This window comes from Brassica napus, chromosome A3 (assembly GCF_020379485.1).
Source record: "Brassica napus cultivar Da-Ae chromosome A3, Da-Ae, whole genome shotgun sequence".
Classification (NCBI taxonomy): Eukaryota; Viridiplantae; Streptophyta; class Magnoliopsida; order Brassicales; family Brassicaceae; genus Brassica; species Brassica napus.
Window position 1 is genome coordinate 9,124,981 of NC_063436.1, and position 19,753 is coordinate 9,144,733.

At 30.9% G+C, this 19,753-nt stretch overlaps 2 protein-coding genes and 1 long non-coding RNA gene across 9 annotated transcripts; 1 reads left to right on the top strand and 2 right to left on the bottom strand.

Annotated features, from left to right (window-relative positions):
- Window positions 1-4,854: 4,854 nt before the first annotated feature.
- LOC125606834 lies at window positions 4,855-7,569 on the bottom strand. Of its 7 annotated transcripts, none has more exons than XR_007338055.1 (9): window positions 7,143-7,566; window positions 6,778-7,018; window positions 6,562-6,661; window positions 6,378-6,434; window positions 6,203-6,289; window positions 5,984-6,110; window positions 5,793-5,899; window positions 5,532-5,719; window positions 4,855-5,459 (listed from the first exon to the last, which is right to left on the bottom strand). It is a non-coding gene; the product is annotated as an uncharacterized LOC125606834 (long non-coding RNA). The 7 variants fall into 7 exon arrangements; XR_007338057.1 differs by having other exon boundaries at window positions 5,793-5,909; window positions 7,143-7,565; XR_007338054.1 differs by having other exon boundaries at window positions 5,793-6,110; window positions 6,562-6,687; window positions 7,143-7,569.
- Window positions 7,570-9,436: 1,867 nt separating this feature from the next.
- On the top strand, window positions 9,437-13,227 carry LOC106392899 (actin-1-like). Its single transcript, XM_048775698.1, has 5 exons — window positions 9,437-9,577; window positions 9,933-10,004; window positions 10,079-10,472; window positions 12,331-12,944; window positions 13,038-13,227. The coding sequence occupies exons 2-5, from the start codon at window positions 9,945-9,947 to the stop codon at window positions 13,101-13,103; spliced, it is 1,134 nt and encodes a 377-aa protein (XP_048631655.1). The 5' UTR covers window positions 9,437-9,577; window positions 9,933-9,944; the 3' UTR covers window positions 13,104-13,227.
- Window positions 13,228-13,393: 166 nt separating this feature from the next.
- LOC125606833 (transcription factor AS1-like) lies at window positions 13,394-15,225 on the bottom strand. Its single transcript, XM_048775700.1, has 2 exons — window positions 14,982-15,225; window positions 13,394-14,652 (listed from the first exon to the last, which is right to left on the bottom strand). Exon 2 carries the CDS (start codon window positions 14,596-14,598, stop codon window positions 13,558-13,560), a length of 1,041 nt encoding a protein of 346 aa, XP_048631657.1. The 5' UTR covers window positions 14,599-14,652; window positions 14,982-15,225; the 3' UTR covers window positions 13,394-13,557.
- Window positions 15,226-19,753: the final 4,528 nt, after the last annotated feature.

Below are 19,753 nucleotides of genomic sequence, written 5' to 3' on the forward strand. Positions count from 1 at the left end.
TAAATCAGATTTTTAATAAAATTTAACTCTAAAACACTTAATATCAGTTTTCAAACAATCCATGCAATATTATAAATTCTATTTATGATAACTAACTTCAAGAAATTGTGTAAACAGTATTTAATGTTTCTTTTTTTTTATAGCATCACTTTATTACTTAATTAGAATGTAAATGATCAACATGAATCAATTTGGTTATTGTTCTTGGAACATACGCATTGAATCTAAACAGTATTTAATGTTTCATTAATTCATTTTTATTATTTATAAATTTATAAACTATAAAATATATTTTAAATGATTATTATAATAGCTTTATTTTCTTATATAAAATATAATATTCAGATATAATGAATAATGAATACTTATTGATGTTTTGTAAACCCACAAATGATTTAAAATCATTTACAAGAATAAAAAACTATTTATAATGATTTATTAGAACTTATAAAATCATTTATTCTTGCTTATAAAATCACTTTATCAGAATTTATAAATTACTGATAATTATATTTATTTCTTAAAAATGTTTGGGTTAATATTTTATATATTCAGAATTAAAAATCATTAGGGTGAACTAAAATATTTTTATTATTTTGAATGAATGTAATTGTGAAAATCATTTTTCTAGAAAAAATATTATAATATGTATAATATTCCTATTATACATATAATATTATATAAATAATTATGAAACAATCTTAATTATATTAAAATTAATTGTAGAGAAAATATATAACAAAACATAAATTTAGTTTTAAAAATTAAAAACGATAATTAAAATATAAACATGTTACATACTTACATTATATTTAAAATTTACAAATATTTATTTCCGCGTAATCGCAGATAACATAACGTTTCATTTAAGCTCCAATCAAATTAATAAATGGTCAATTAATTAACAAATGATGTGACATGCCAACAAAACCGAAGGCTACATAAAAGAAAGAGAGTAACACAGAGACTAGACGAAACGAAACGGTAACAAAAAGATAGAAACAAACCTAAAAAGAAAATACTAAACAAAAAAAAAATTCAAGATCCATAAGAAAAAAATAAGAAGCTTAAGGCATGAGATTTTACAAAAAAAAAAAGAGCTTAAGGCATGAGACGGTTGAGTGTTTACGCCACAGGCTTTTGCTGATAAAGTTAGCATTGGATGTTCCAACTTTATAGTATTCGAAGCAACTTAAGTAAGGCCTGGACCTCTTAAAACGTTCATAAAATTCTATATGCTGTATCATCTTCGTTCATTGCGAGTGTATGCTGTCAGCAAATATGTAATGTAGCGTACGGTAACACAAGGCTACTGGTTTTGTTCCATGGTTAACTAATGCTAGCTAGCTGAATGTACACTTCACTTACGTTGAAATGTCATACGAGTAATTCGTGTCTTAGTAGATAATGCAAAACATATTTGAGCAATTAGATGGTTGTTAAAAAAAAAAAAATTGTAAATATACAAAGAAAAGACAACATACATATATTTTTGAAAAACGGCAAATACCAGAAGGAAGAAAAAAAATTGAAGGACAAATAATCATCATCTCGAAGCAGAAATCTATACTCAAGAACTCTTAAAAAAAAGAATCAAGAACTCTTAAAAACAAAATACTTATAATATACTTGATCAATTAGATGGTTGTAAACTATCTTAAAGAAAGAATTAACATACATTAAAAAATCGTCAACATCAAAAATAAAAAAAATAAAAATGGACAAATCATCACCATCTCGAAAAAGAAAACTATATTCAAGAATCAAGAATTCTTAAAAACAAAATACCAATTTAATCAAGAATTTGTTTTTGGTCTATATGCGAAAAGGACGTTCAGATCATATTCCAAACCTGATCTAAAAATGGCCATAATAAATCATAAAAACTAATGTTAATATCTCTCTCTTTTAATTATTGTCCACTCTAAATCCGTTATAGTCGAGCTGACGGTATATTCCAGTGGGAAACTCAATCTTCTCCGGCACGACATTGTTTTACCTCTGTGCATCACTGAAGATTTCTTACCTCCTTTCGTTGGCGCCGGTGGGCATTCTCTGACCTCAGAGATTCTATTCTCCGGTGTTTTGAATACGTCTTTATCTTTCTGCACAACTTCTTCTTCTTTTTCTTCTGATCTCTTCCTTTTCCGAGATATATCTAACACGAGTTTGTCGTCCGAAAATTCACCCTCTCTCATGTCTGAAACCTCACCTAACGTCACCTCTTCTTGCATCAGCCTTGTGATCTCTGACATACCTAGAAATCTACACAAGTTGGACCAGAAAGAAACAAAAAAAAACTCTTGTTCTTGAGAGAGAGAAAAGGAAGAAGAACAAATGGTAGATGGATGTTTATAGATCCAACATGGTGTGGAATATTAATCAGAAAAGCTGTTAGTTTTTCCTATTTTACTAGGGGTTAATCCACGCTTCGCGCGTTTTTTTTGTATTTATTAAAAAAAATGGTTTTAACATTTTTTTTTTCGTTTATATTTGAAGAGATTAGTTTTCTGTTATGCATTAGTCATTATTTTGTAACTATTTTTTTTGTATTTTATGTTAAATTTGGAATTAGATTCAGTGTCAGTCTCAATGAGGTTGATTAAATTTCTCAATAAGCTTTTTGTTATGGTTATAATGAAGCTATCTAATGTTTTTATTTTTGCGGTGTAAATATTTTAATCTGTTTGTTTAATTGAAGTCATCTAATTTATAATGAGATTACGTTATGTTTATACTGAGTTATCATTTAATTTTATATTGGTTTTGGAGTTACGGTTGATTTAAAAAAAAAAACAATATGTGACATTTTTTAATTTTTTGATAATTATCCGGATACAATAACCTTAAAATTATATTATTAACAAGCTTTTTATTAGATTGTAGTAGTGACATGTGGTCCATTAGTTTACAGAACATAGATTTATTTCATATTTTAGAAAAAAATCATGAAAATGTTATTATTTTACTTTGTTGTCAATGTTTTTTCCTAATTTAACATTGACAGTAAATAGAATAAATTTCTTAACTTTGTATTTGATTTATTAACAAATAAAACATAGATTATTTCTCTTTTTGTTTTTTTTTTTTGAATTTTGTTGTACTTTTTAATACATTTTCTTAAAATTACTGTTTCTGACAGTGCAAAGAAAGAATAATCTATTTATCATATATATATATATATATAGTTAGATATCATACAAACTTAATACGGGTAGTTACTACTCAAAAGTACAGATTTCTTTGTCTTGTATATATTACTAGGGTCGGCCCGCCCTACGGACGGGAAGTTATAATAAAAATTATTTATATTAATTCATGAAGTATTTAAAAATTATTATAAATTAAAAAATATTATAAACAAACAAATAATGAAAGAAGTATGAGATTATTATAATAAATATTTTTGTTTTGAGTTACAATGACAATAACCTTCACTGTTCTTGATAAATAACATTATATTTTAATATTTATTTTAGCTTCAAATGTTTAGTTTTATAATATTCTTTATTAAACTAACTTATTAAAGGTTTTCTTTTTGCGAATATGACTCAAAACTTCAAGTCATCCCTAGAATAATTCATGCTTTTTTAGAATTTTCTTTGTGCTTTATATAGGTGATGAAATTGTATTTTTTTTTTGTGTGTGTGTTTTGTAAACTTTTGATAAGAGAAGTATATAATAATGTTTATAGTTTTTGAGAATGTTAGGGTGTTGAAGGATTATATATGTTAAGATTAGTTATATTTGAGTTTGATGTTTGTGTCTATATTAATAGATTACGACGTATAACATTATTATATTGAGTGAATGAGGTGTATGTGGTGCTCTCCTTTTATGGTTTTTGATTATTTTGAATCCAAAATTGGTTGGTTAACTGTGGTTTACTATATTTTAAGTTCTTAAGAATAAGTTTGTGGTTCTCTTGATTATCATTTGTATGAATATTGGGTCAACATGATTGCATTTCGTTACGGTAAATGTTAGGCTAGAAATAATTTATAAGAACCGAGTAAAATAGTGAAATTATAAATCTAATTGTTTATATTCTAAATTAACACTTAAATATATAACTATAAAATTCTGTTTCAAATATTTTAATTCGTTAAGGTCGTTTCATAGGTGTAAAGCAGATATCTTTGATGCATATGTAATCTACGTCTTTGTTTACTATTACATAAATAGTTTAGTTTTATTTTTTTTTCTATTAGTTTCTTAATTTTTACAGTTTTGATTGAATATTTTGTAGTTTTTTGTAAATGAATAAAATTATTTAATTTATTTGTGCTAAGTTTAAGTGATTTAATTTAGTAAATTATTTTCTTTATTATTTTCTTTATATATAGATATATATATATTACTTCATTATACATTGTATTGTATTTATCATTATATTTAAAATATGTTTTTTTGAAGAGTTTCAGTATTTATAATATTTTGTTTAATTTATTTATATAGATGAGAAAAAAAATTATTGTAGCATGAAATTTATGATATTGTAAAATGGGTTTTGTAAACAAAAAATGGGTAACACCATTCACAAATGATAAAAAAAAAAAACTAAAGGTTAATTTCATTTATGATTTGCGTAACATTTTTTATGATTCATGTAGTTAATTCTGAATGCTATTAATTAATGTATTCATGTGCTCCAATGAATACAATTTTCATTTTCTTATGTCTTTGATTCATTCATTCAAAACAACCTTGAAGAAAAATCTAGTAGCCTATTCATATACTTAATGGTCAAGCTATCATGACTGAATTTATTTAAAGTTCATGAAAATAACCATGACCTTTTATCTATACATTGAACAACAAATAATAGTGACAGAAGGGATTAGAGGGTGCAAGTGAGCCTGAAGGACAAATATATAATTAGTGCGAGAGGTTCACACCATGTAACCATAAACTGATTGTATAATTCTTCAAAAATCTGAGACAGTCTCTGTATAATCTTCTGAACTTAAATACTATCATACATGCACCATTGAGAATCTAAAAGACCATGATTTTGTTGCTTTTCATGATCGTAACTAACACACTATTATTTGAGCATCTTACTTACTGAGGAAGCATTGACCAGCACCGGTTTCATAGTCAAACTCTGCAAACACATAAACCTGAGCATCAAGTTTAGAACGCTTCTACCGCCGCCGCCATCAGCTCTTGTCCAGAGAGGTTCGTTTGTGTTAAAAAAAGACTAAGCAGTTCTTCCATCGCAGTTCTTCCATCGCAGTCAAAGCAATGTCGTTCATAAGAGGCTTGTCCATGTCTGATATAGTAGCCAAATTATTAGGCTGAGAATGCATAGAACTCCCTGGAAGAAGATCAAAATCCAGTGAAGCACCAGTCATGGACAGATCCAACGGTGAGATGTGCATTGGGTGTAGCGTTGAGAGAAGGGAGGAGATTGGTCTTCCCATGTACTTTCATGCAACCGTTGACATACTTTCAAGCTGCGCAATAAAGATCAGATTCAGAAATGAGGAGGGGGCTTGAATGATTAAACCATAATCGATAAACAAAACCTCGTCTCTAAGATGTGCATTTCAATCCGGAGCTTATGCTCATCGAAGTAAGGATCTTCACTAACGGGAGGACCTCCACAGTTAAGGCATATAGCATGCTTGAGTGTTTCTCTAATGGCTATGTTCTCACATCGAATCTTGTCGTTCTCTGCCTTTAGTGCATTGTTATCTGCTCTCTCATGTTGGGCCTACAGAAACAGTATCAACTTATTCAGACAACATTTTAAACACACAAAAGGGAGAGAGATTAAGACACATAACCTTAAGCTGAGTTCTTCTGTTCTGGAACAGAACTTGATTTGTCTTGGAGCCAAACCCAATTCTCTGCTAAGTTGGTTCATCTGCTTATCATCTGGATGAGGACATTCCTTGAAACTCCTGCAAGAGATTCAAACCATTATAAGAGTGTCTGAATCAAAAAAAAAAAAAAAAAAAGAGAGAGAAGAAAATACGATTCAAGTCGTTGAATATGTTGAGCGGTATGACGATGGTAACGTTTCTTCTTCCTATCAGTTTCAGTGCCGTCATGATATTGGCTACCACCACCACCGTCTCCTCCACTAACCTTTTCAAAACACCCTAGTCGGTGTCAATCCATATAAAAAAAAATATATTGAGAAATTTCTATTGCTATTGGAATGTGAAGATGATTTTCAAGGGATGAGGCTTACTTTTTTATAAGTGGAGATTTACTGATTGATGAGGGATAAGAGTCACTGAATGAGCTATCGTGGTTCAGTGGGTTGAAATAGCCAAGACTTCGTTAATGACATGAATCAATGCAAGTTTTAACGCCTAAGAGAAGATGAATTGAAAACCAAACAACGCTAAACGACATAGACATACAATTACTGATGAAGATCCATAGCTGTGAGATTTTCAAAACCTTCACTGACGTTAAACCTAAACAGAAGTCAGTGAAGATCTAATCAGGAACACTTGGTAATAAAAATTCAACTTAACGGAAATGTAAAAAAATATAACTAAAAAAATTTCAAGCTATGAAATCAAACGGAGGATCAGAACAAACCTGTGGGCATCCATTCCATGAGTTCAATACCGCGTCTGACGTTCCCGGCCTCCCAAAAACGGAGCAATCACACTTGAACGGTGGAGGAGCATTATCCCGTCTTCAAATCAGAAAGAAATACTGTTTCTTTAGCCAGTTTGATGAAAATAAGATTACTGGTTTGTCTCAACAGAATTGAGGATATGGTTCTCATGGTACTATGGTAGGAAAGCTTACCCTTTTTTAGTCGCAGTTCCACCTCTTTGCATGTGTGAAGATTGCATGGAATGCTTTAATAAGTAAGTTTTCTAGTCACAGGTAATAGGAGGAGCATGTCGATAAAGATACCGAACTTTGACGGTGGTGTTACAACGTCCTGCCTTCAACGCCGCAAGCAGATGGGAAAAGGTTGCCATTCCGGGTCGATCGGTTTGCGAAGATCCCAATGATTTAGAAGAAAGTAACGATCTTCCCATCTCTAACAACATATTGTCAGCAATTTAAAATCAGCAAACACAACAAATGAATTAGCCATTGTACTAAAGGAAGTTTTTCTAGTATTAGGAATGGTGAGGATGTTGTTCAAGGCATAAGGTCTAAACCTTTATATATCAAGATTACACCGACTGTGAGGGAGATAAGGAGCAATGAATGACTAATCGTGGTTTGCGTGGGTCCAAAGAGTTAACAAAGATGTTAATGGCGATGATTCACCTCATCCCGTAACGAATCAGAGGAGATGAATCGCAACCGAAACTACAGGAACGGCAATCGACACAAAGTATCCAAACGAATATTTGTCTCGGACAACACTCTAGAACCTCCATGGTAGCCTGACGTAAGCAGATACGTTAACCCTAGAATCTGCAGTGGAGACTATCGAAGAAGACAAATAAAAATTGAGATATATTTTTGTATTTTATGTGAAGCCCAATTAATATTATTTGTAGGTCACAAAGCAACAACTCATTAAAAGCCCATAAAAGAAGAAGAAGAAACATTATCGTTACGGCCTAAGAACTAAACGAAAGAAAGAAAACGCGAAAAGAACTGGCCACGTGTCAGCTTCTGATGCTCTGAGTTTATGACATGGAATCCCATGTGGCATGCTTAAAAAGGAGAGAAACATATCTTTATATATAAAGATTATTTTTAAACACCAAGTAGATCTTGTTATCCGATTAACTAATTATATATAATATTGATTAATTTTCAGAATATAGTTTCTTACACTGAATTTATTATATCTAATTTATTTACTATATATATAAAATTACTATATTGTATTATTAAATATACATATTTATTTATTTGTTATATATTGTTATTTTGTTTTAAATAAATTACTTTTACATATATACAAATTTATAAGATATTATTTATTATAAAATTTATATATTTTAAATTTAATATAAATATTTTAGTATAACTAAGTTGATTAATCATATATCTTATTTTACTACATTATGCTGAATTTTTCAGATTTATATTAAAAAGATAAATGAACTTTTATATAATTTTATATTTATTCATATATATTTAAATAAGGGGAAATTTTATTTTTACCACATTTAAATGGTCATTTTCAAACATACCACTAAAGGGAGATGTTGGAGGAATTTTATGTTTACCACTTTCATGGTACTACTTTTCATCTTTATCACCACTAAATGAACATTTTCAAAAATATTTTCTTCATTAAGTGGCAAAAGACTTTTATACCCTTGTTCTCTCTATATATATAATAAATCAGTACTTAAATAAAATAATAATAATAATAAATAATTAAAATATTTAATTCTTTTTTTTATGTTTTCGAATTATAATTTTCAATCGAACTTTCTTATAATTATTTTTTTGAATTTTTTTCAAAATTTCTGTTTGATTTTTTTTTTTCAAAATTTCAAAAATTATGTTTGAAATTAATTTTTAATTTTTTTTATTATATTTTTTAAGTATTTATATATATATTTATTAGAATCCTAAATTTATATATATATATATATATATATATATACTCTCCCTCAACTCTAAACCATAAGTCTAGGGTCTAGAAACCATTCAGATATTTTTACATATTGGGTCGAGTTCATATATTTGTAGTTTGTGTTTGGTTATTTCGGCTCGATTCAGATATTTAGACTTTGATTTTTTTTTTAATTCTTCATTGTTCAAGACTACTGTAATTAAAACTTTACCATTAACTTAACTGATTTGCTTTAACAAATTGAGCGACTAATAGGTTTACAGACAAAACTTTGAAAATGAAGAGCCACTAATCTGTATGTTGTTTTGAGGATTTGGATGCATATTTTATTAATTCACGAAACAAAAAGCTTGACATATATTTTAGGAGAATGTCAAATGATTTTGTCCACAATTATTATTTACTACATTGTGTTTTATCTGATTTTGAGCGATTTTGAACGATGTACATCATCACTATACATATTTTGAATACAAGAGAAAAAATAAACTAAAAATACATGATTAAGTATATATATTTTTTTGGTCAAGATTAAGTATATATATATTAGATATGTATGGTTATCTTCGAATATCCGTTTGGGATTCATATATTATTCGTTTGGGTTGAATATCCAATATCTGCTAACTCAAATCCATTCAAATATTTTTAAATTCGGATCAGTCTGGGTTTTACAGATTGGGTTCGATTTTTGCGTTGAGATAAAATACTGTAAATGCGTATGACTAAAAAAAAAATGAAAACATGCAATCTAAACTTAAACCGAACCAAACTGAATCAGAAGCCTTGTTAAAAAAATCATACATCAACCGAGTTGCAACCCGGTTATCTAAGTAGAGAGTAAAAGGGTAATTTCAAATAATTTTTTTCCTTTTAACCGTTTCAAATAAATTTTAGAAGTGGAATACTAGGTGAGCCGGATTCGAAGCCTTTGGACCCGTTTTGTTTCTCCTTCTTCTCATTCTTCTTCTTTTTCTTCTTCTTCCTCCCGTGAGCCGTTTCATTTTCGCTCGGCCTTCCTCCAGTTTTTTATTTTTCTCTCGGTTTCAGGTAATGTTTAGATTCTTCATTGTGCATTCGAATACCCAACTGTACGTTTTGTTTGGATTTCATATTTGCCTCAATTCGATTCTACACTCAATCCACCATGCATGAGCTCATCTTCGATCTGTGTTTATCATATTGTCATATTTGTTTAATCACCCCTGTTTTTCCTGAATTTTATAATAATATTTTGGAAATTGTTTAATAGATTCTCGATCTAAGATTGTTCTTTGTACATAGTTAATTCTATTACATAGACATAATCATTACAAGACTGATCTTCACTTGTCTTAATTGTCGTTGGTAATAAAAAAATATGTTTTGAAGAATTTTTTAAAAAATCATATCCTTTTGTTTTGCACAAGGTAGCAAAATGGCTGACGGTGAAGACATTCAACCTCTTGTCTGCGACAATGGAACCGGAATGGTTAAGGTATGTTTCTTGTTCCCATGGAACAATGTATCATTTAGTTTCTGTCTGAGATCATGTCTCTGTTATTGACTTAGGCTGGTTTTGCTGGGGATGATGCACCACGAGCTGTGTTTCCCAGCATCGTGGGTCGTCCACGTCACACCGGAGTGATGGTTGGTATGGGCCAAAAGGATGCTTACGTTGGCGATGAAGCTCAATCAAAACGTGGTATTCTAACTCTCAAGTATCCTATTGAGCACGGCATTGTCAACAACTGGGATGACATGGAAAAGATTTGGCATCACACTTTCTACAACGAGCTTCGTGTTGCACCTGAGGAGCATCCTATTCTACTCACTGAAGCACCTCTTAACCCGAAAGCTAACCGTGAGAAGATGACCCAGATCATGTTTGAGACTTTCAATGCTCCGGCTATGTATGTGGCTATTCAGGCTGTGCTTTCCCTTTACGCCAGTGGTCGTACAACCGGTGAGTGTAGTCCTAATGCTATAAAGCTTGAAAGCTTTGTACTAGCCCTATTTCAGTTATTTTGGTTTATTCGGGTCTGGTATTTTTTTTATTTTGGTTAGTTCCCTTTGGCCACAATACAAAAAAAAAATCGGTTTGGTTTGGGCTTCGATTAATTTTGGTTTTAAAATTTTACCGAAAACAACCATTTTTTCTGTTTAAGTTAGATAATGTTTTAATTTTTTTTTAAACTCGGATGTTTTTGGTTAATTTCGGTTAGTTCGGTTCAGTTATTTTGGTTAATTTTTAGATAATTCGGTTATTTATCTATCTTATTAAAACTCAAGTACAAAATTGGAGTGTTTGGAGACTTGAATAGGACTATTAAAAAAATTTGGAGTGTTTGGAAACATAAATTGTAGTCTTTTAAAAAAAAATTAATTTTGTTTGGAAACAAGGATAGTAGTATTAAGAAAAAAAAAGTAATGGGCTTATGTTTTTAAGAAAAATTAAAAGTCCATCATATTATAAAAAACTATCTATCTGGGCGAGATTTAAAATATACGAAAACGGGTCAATCTAATCGCATAAAACTTTTTTTTTTCTAAACTAACCATAAAACAAAATTTAAACTTTATACACATATTTCAAATCAAAATAATAATTTAAAGTTGATTTATATCAAAAATTGATTAAAAACTAATACATATATTCAAAAATGGATTTTTACTAAACTATTTTTCAATAACCATTATACAAAAATGTTGTCAATATATATAATAAAAATACAATACAAAGCCCAATTTGAAATACCAACTCAAATTATCGTTTTTATATTTCCTATTAAGTTTTATAAATATAATATATGTAATTATTTATATGATGGTACATATAAAATACTATTAATTATATGATTACTTATATGATGGTACGTATAAAATACAATTAATTATATGATGACAGTATACGATATATAATAATGAATAGGGATGAGATTTCGGGCACCCATACGGGTTTGGTTCTGATCGGTTTGTGTTTCGGGTTTTCGGAGTCAAAGATTTAAGCCCTGTTAGGATGTTTCTAAATTTTGGTTTGAGTTTGATTCGGATCTTTGCGGGTTTGGTTCGCGTTTGGATAACCCATTTAAATTATTTTTAAAGTTTTAAATCATTATCTATTTTAAATTTCTCAAAATCTATAAATAAAATAATATATTACCTATAAATTTGAATAACATATGTCAGAATACCTAAGCTTAACATATCAATTGGTTTGATTTAAAGTTTTGGATACGGAATCAATAATTATTTTAAGTATTTTTGGTGATTTGAGTATACTTTAACTATTGCAGATATTTACTTTTGACTATCTATATATATATTTTCAAGTATTTAAACCAATTTAAAAGTATCATTCTTAATGTTTTATATACGTTAAATCTAAAAATAATTAATATATATATATATAAGTATATAAATCTATTTTTAGATAAATTCGGGTACCCGAATACTTCGGTTCGGATCAGATTTGGTTCTCTAAATAACAAAATTTTGAATAATTCGAATATTTAATCAATTTATGTTCGGGTTTGGTACTATATTTTCGGATCGGTATTGGTTCTGTTCTTTGGATTCATTTTGTAAAACCTTAATAATTACATGAAAAACAAATATCAACATATTTTTCAAAATGTATACCCGCGCGCCTGCGCGGGTCAAAATCTAGTTATTTATTATTTTTTGAAAACTTAACAAACTGAGAACCGAACCGAAATAGTTTCAGAAGCTTTTCAAACTAACCGAACTCAAAACTGAAACCAAACCGTTCTGTATAGTGTAGAGTATAAAGCTTTTGTTTGATTATGGTATGTGTGTTGCAGGCATCGTGCTTGACTCTGGAGATGGCGTGAGCCACACGGTTCCTATCTACGAGGGTTATGCACTTCCACATGCCATCCTACGTCTTGATCTAGCAGGCCGTGACCTCACGGACGCGTTTATGAAGATCCTAACCGAGCGTGGCTACTCTTTCACCACCACAGCAGAGCGGGAAATCGTCAGAGACATAAAGGAGAAGCTCTGCTACATCGCTCTTGACTACGAGCAGGAGCTAGAGACATCCAAAACTAGCTCATCTGTTGAGAAGAACTACGAGATGCCTGATGGACAAGTGATCACCATCGGTGCTGAACGGTTCCGTTGCCCTGAGGTTCTTTACCAACCGTCTATGATTGGTATGGAGAATCCAGGTATCCATGAAACAACCTATAACTCCATAATGAAGTGTGATGTCGACATCAGAAAGGACTTGTATGGTAACATTGTGCTTAGTGGTGGAACCACAATGTTCCCTGGGATTGCTGATAGAATGAGTAAGGAGATCACTGCTTTGGCTCCAAGCAGCATGAAGATCAAAGTTGTTGCTCCTCCTGAGAGGAAATACTCTGTCTGGATTGGAGGATCTATCTTGGCCTCACTCAGTACCTTCCAGCAGGTACACACCTAAACCATTTAAGTTGGTTCCTTATCAGTCTCTAGCTACCCTGCAGCTTAACTAAATCAAGATGTTTTGTCTTAATGTGTGCAGATGTGGATTGCAAAGGCAGAGTATGATGAGTCAGGCCCATCCATTGTTCACAGGAAGTGCTTCTAAGTTCAAAGTTCATCATTTTTCTGAAAATAAGTGTTATGCTGCTCTTTGTTTTTTTTTTGTTCTTTTATATTTTGAAACTTCGGCCAAAGACATTTTCAAGGATTTATTTTCTTATTCTTATTTAGTTTCAACTTTCAACTGTCTTTTTAAGTGAATAATAATATCTCTTTCTCTTTGATTATTACATAGCCAATGTGTAGTTATCTCTGTTTTATCTTGTACACTTTTTATCAACTGAAGTTGTAAAGTATAGAAAGTGTTGCAATGCCTAAATTGGAGATACCAAATGATTTAAAGAAGAGAAACCAAGACATACAATAAATGCTGAGTTAAGGAACCAAAAAGTCTGATTAACATTGGAGACACCAAATGAAAAAAGAAACTCAAAACAAAAAGCTCACATTACATGACACAACAAAGAGGAGAAGACATCTTAGTAGGTTTGGTTCAGGGTTCAGGGACGGTCTAATAGCCTCTGCCTGCAACCCATGTGCTGTTCAAGAAACTTGGTGAGCCTAATATGCTTAGAACTCCACTGATCAGCCAGCTTCTGCTCCTTGGCCTCAGCGTCTCTCCTCAAGCCCACAAGCTGTTCTCTATACTCTCCTTCAATCTTCTCCATTGCCATCTTCTGCTCTTCCCTCAAAGCCTTCATCTTTGCCTCAATCTCCTCCATCTTCTCCCTTTGTCTACTCGTCTTCTCTGACTCTAGCTGCAGCTCCAGTCTCCTCAGCCTCCAAGCCGCCTCCTTCTTATGCTCAGCCCATGCTCTGTGTCCTTCCTCCAACTCTCTACAACACTCCATGAGCTCTGACATGAACACACTCTCATTACCACCACTACAAGACGGTATCATACTCCCTAACACATGAGTCTCTCCTCTCTCAGGCTGCTGCAGCCATGGTATAGGCGGTTGAGGTGAAGCTGCAGCCACTGAGGAAGGTGATAAAGTGAGAGTCACCGAGGGAGGTCTCACAGAAACACTGTTCCCGTTGTTAGGAGTAGCTAACCAAGGCGGGATCACATGATTAGAAGGAGGACCATTAGAACTAGCCATAGGGACCGAAACAGAGCGTTCTTTCACAAGCTTCTCAGCGAAACTCTCGAGGATCCTATCGTACTTGCTCTCGTCAATAGGCTCGACTCTCTTGTTACTCTCTTTCTCCTCTCTCTGCTGCTTCTCCTTGAACACTTCCCACCACTTCCCTAACCGCTTCGCCGTCCTCCCGGGAACCTCGGCGGCGATCTTCTTCCACTTGTTGCCGTGCTTCTCCTGTAAACGGATCACAAGCCTCTGCTCTTCCTCGGTCAGAGACCCTTTCTTGATCCCTGGCTTGAGGTAGTTCTTCCACCGCTCTAGACAAGACTTGGCGTCACGGTTGAGAGGCTTGTTCATGCGGTCGGAGACGAGGTGCCATTCTCTAGGACCGAACTGTCTGACGTAGGCGCGTAGCAATGCATCTTCTTCACCAGTCCAACGTTGCCTCTCCTTCATCTCCTTCTCCTCGAGACATCACTCCTTCCCATCTCAACACCATTCCTTCTTCATCTGCGTTAATTTTCCAAAAAAGATCAAAACTTTAAGATCGAAAAACAGAGCAACCCATTTGAAACAGAGGGATCTGACACTCAAGAACCATCAAAGATGAGAAAGACTAACACTTTAACAAGGCTGAAACCAGAACCGAGTAGTTAATGGTTGAAACCAAAACAGAGGAGTTAATTGTTGAAACCAAAACAGAGGGGTTAATAGTTGAAACCAAAACAGAGGAGTTAATAGTTGAAACCAAAACAGAGGAGTTAATAGTTGAAACCAAAACACTATTGGCGTAAGAGCATTCAAGATAAGAGAGTGTGCAAGGAAAAAAAATTGCTCACAAGATAATCTTGAAAAGGAGAATCAGAGTAACTTCTTCCATTCACACAGATTGTTCTGTCTTGGACTTTAATCTCGTCGGCGAAGTGGAAGAGGAAATGAAAAGACCAAAGAGAGAGGCTTTATAAACCAGACAACGTACCCGATTAGTAGATCACAGAGACGGCAGATTGATAAAAGAAATCTATCTAATAAAGGAGGAAAAAAGTTTATCGACTGGGACACTGACGTTTCTTCGGCTATACGCACAAGTGGTGAAAAAACTCTCTTAACAGTGGCGCGTGGAGGTAAAAGTTTGATATTCCATTAGTTTGTTTGCTAATATGATATTTTTTATTTTTATTTTTATTTTACATTGGGATCTCAAATTCGTTTTCAATAACATTAAAGTAAACAAAAGTCAAATTTGATTCAAAATATAGTAGTATCTATGATAAAATTATTTTAAAAAATGATAATAATATTATCATCACATTTTTTGTTTTAATCAATTTTAATAAATCTATTATATATTGAAATACATTTACAATTTTTTCTTAAAGTTAAAAAATTTAGATCACGTAATTAAAGAAACTACTCAAACTTGTTAAACACATCTATAGATTTGGAAATTTTTCTACGATTTATATTGCTTAAAATAGATATTTGTTTTCTGTAATGTATTAATTTGGTAAATCTACTTTTTGATTTCTTTATTTAATATATACACAAGAGACTAATGTTTTAGAAAAAAAAACTATGTAGATCTTTCAAACAAGTATATTTTCAGAAAAGAAAACTATTAATAAACTTAATCTTTTTGACAACATTATTCAATATGTAGTGATGTAATTATTTTTTTTTTTTGAACCAGGTGTAAATTTTTTTTTTTTGATCAGTATTGTTATACATAAACAAACCGTTTTCTTTACATTTTAAATTGGTTTTGGTGGGTAAAAACAGGATTTGACGTATGAGTAATTGTTGTTGAGATGGACACGTATCAGAAAATGAGGATGGTGTCTTTTGCAAAAGCATGTAAAAACAGTAATGGTCCCTAGAAACCCTACCAAGAAATCTTTTTCTTTGTTCCATCACATCCGATTACCACTACTCAACACTACTTGTGTTTGCTACCATGCACACTTTTACTCACTGGCGTAATTTAGAGACTCCTAGTGCTATAATCAGGCAGACAAAGCTTTCACTCTTTTATGATTGACTCTGTCACTCTCTACCACCTCCAACTTTTCTTAGCTTATACTAATTAGGCAACCACATACATACATATTAATGTATGACGTCACTATATGCTTCGTAGTCACAGCCAATATTATAAATTCAGTCGAGTATTTATTACCTTAGAGATAGCTTCTTCCTTTCTAATCTTTTTTCTTTCAGAGATAGCTTGCTTCTTTTCGTTTCTTGGATGATCATTGTCGCCAAAAAAAAAAAAAAAAAAATGATCATTTTGAAAGTTACAGTTCGGGGTATCTTCAATTCTACTATATTTTCAATTCTAAAATAAATTTTGGAGTAAAAATTTTTCAATATTATTCTATTTTTACTCTATAATAGAGTAAAAATAAGTTTACTTTAAATATAGAGTAAGTTGTTTATTTTTTGTTCATCACTCTATTTTTCACTCTAAAATATAGTACCATTGAACTAGAATTCAACTCTATTACAGAGTTACTCTATTTTAAAGTGAAAAATAGAATAAACCATTAGATATGATCTTAGTTTACATTTCTAGAGTTACAACTACCGCGCTAAGTCCTAGCAAAACAGACTAAAAGTAAAATAATTTTATTTTATTACGTAAACAAGATATATATTGATCTAATAGGATTATTCATGGAAATGCCAATCAAAATTTGGTTTAGGAATATAGGTAGTAAAATATATATATATATATATATATATATATATATATAGATGTGAAATTGCATCTTGTATACACAACATTTTCTCTAGTTAAGTCAATACCCTAAATCCCATACCATGCTACTTTCTATAGATAAAAAACTTATTCCATCATAAATAGCTTGTTAATTTCATCATTCTTTTTGGGTCTTAAACCAATTCACTCTATATATATAGGTAGTTGACAAAAAAAAACAGCCATCATGGTTTTGATTAAAAAAAACAACAACAACCACATGGTTGGTTGATTTTACCAAAACAAGAATAATATGTTTGGTAGGAACTAGTGGTAGGCCTTGGATTGGTTTACGCATGCTTCTAGTTGCGTATATTGAGATATGACTAATCACACATGTTGGTCTCTGTGACTCGTATCACGGTCGAGATTATGAACTATTACGAACACGAATTTATGACAGAGAGAAAGCTTGAGCTTGAAGAAGATGGAGTTCGTTACATAGATAACTTTCTCATTTTTAGTTATTCAATTAATGCTTGCAAATGTACATTATACTAGGTAATCATGCTGAGGTATATAATATATACAAATTGTTTTACAGAAAAACAATGATTAAAATGCAAAAAAAAAAATGAAATTTATATAATTTGTGTAACTTCGTACTTACAAAATTATTATTGTATTTTGCAAAATAAACTTACACATGACAATGTATGTGATTAACGTTCAAGGAATGGGAAATTTCATACACGATATATTAGTTAGTTTCTATATGTATTACCAGTTAGGAATCTGATATGAAAATACATTTAAATTAATATATTTTGATAAATGATATAATAAATAATAAATGATATAATGTATAGAGGTTGATGGCATATATTGTAATTTTTCTAATAAATGAATAGTTGTTTAAATATGGTGTGAAAAGAGTTGTGGTGTTGACACATAAGTATAATGGTAAACTTGCTAATAATATATAAAATCAAAGTTTTTTATTGCTTCTTTTTTAATAACAAGGGGGTATAATTGAAGTTTGAACTAACTAAACCGAATAGATATATTGATCTACTTAAAGGAAACCGACTCAATTTTTAACTGAAAATTTAATTTTCATGTGAACTGGTATGCTATTTTTTATTTTTTAAATTAATATTAAATTTTATTCATTGAAAAAACAATTTTACATCAAATGCACCTTTATTACAATAAGCTAATCCTTTATAACTTATACTCCTATTGAAATTGAAATATTCACAATCTTGTTCCAAACCAAAATTGCAGCATTCCTTTTATACCCTTTCCACCTTTTGTTCTCATCAGACAGTTTGTTTAGAACTCCTTTTTCAATCGGTATGATATTCAATATGCACACATCAGTTCGAATCTTCTGTGATGAAAACTGGTTGCGTTTGTTAGAGGTTGGATTATCAAACAGTTTGATCATACATACTAATATTAAATACAAAAGATCTTGAGAGCAAATCAAAAACTCATTTGGTACACACGTTGAAATCGTCTGATAGTTTTTGTCTTCGGTAAATATAGCTTTTGGACTGTAAAGCGTATTTCCATCACAATTTAAATAACGCATATTTTATACAAGTTTGAACACAAATCATAAGTGTACGATTCCAAATAAGGGTATGGTACATACCCTTTTGACAAAATAATATCACCCGGCACGAACTCTTTTGGTATACCACAACAAAATCCAAAAACTGGCAAACATTTGTAATCGAGTCCAAGTTATTTTTTTTAATTATTTATTTAAATGTTTTAGTATTTTATTTACGATTTATTTGTGTACACATGCAAATAAGAGTTTGTAAATAGCGAACCTAAGAAGTTCTCTCCACAAACTAATATTGCGTAGTAATATCTTCTATCATTTAAAAAAAGTTGTACCTTAAAAAAAAATCAAAATTGTACACTTGTATTCAATTAGTCATTGCTAGTTGTAAATTTATTTGGATCTCTATTATTATACAGTAGCAGCACTAACACATCCTACACAATTAGTGAATTAAATTTTGAAACCAGTTTAAATCTGTTTATTTTTTTATTATCTAGAGGTTCTGGACCAAAGTTCTTAATTTCCCGGACCCGAGATCTGGCCGGCGCTGATACTACTTTAAATCAGTTCATTACTTCATAATGCTTCATGCATTTAAAGACCTAAACAATGATGATCTAAACACAATTTTAATTAGTGGAGAAAATTATTAATAAAAACAATAGTATAAATATAGGGTTGTATAATAGAATGTGAAACAGAGCAAAAGCACTAAATAATAAAAGTAAATGCTGAGGGAATCAGAGAAAAGTGTTAAGAAATAATAGTGAGAGATGAGATGACATGACATATGAGTTGTCAAATTGAGGCAGATCCTTTCTCTGATCTTCCCTCTGCCATCTCTTGCCGTTTACCTCATGTGCTCCATCCCCTCCGGCTTTTTCTCTCTTTTTCTGTATTTTTCTTTTCTTTTCCTCTTTTTACTATTTATGATTAATTTTCCTTTTTCCATATAACTTCTTCTGACCATGACAAAAGTATTATTGTGCATTTGGATTGAAAAAACAAATTTGTCTTTTGTGTTTGTAAAATTTATTTAATTTGGTTGTTAAGTAATTTAAGTTATCTATAGTTTTTTCAACAGTTAAGATAAATTCATTACTAAAACACATATATATATTAGTTTATTTGTTTCAAAACACATCTCCAACAATGCCTCCAAATTTGATGTTAAAATTATATCAAATTTAGTGTTTTGGTGTTCTATTTTTTTTTGTCTTCTTCAACCATAACACCAAATATTACACAAAAGTAATATTATATATTATTTAATATTTTTAGTTTTAATAATTTTTAAATTTGTTATTAATAATTTTTTTTTGTAATTTTATGTT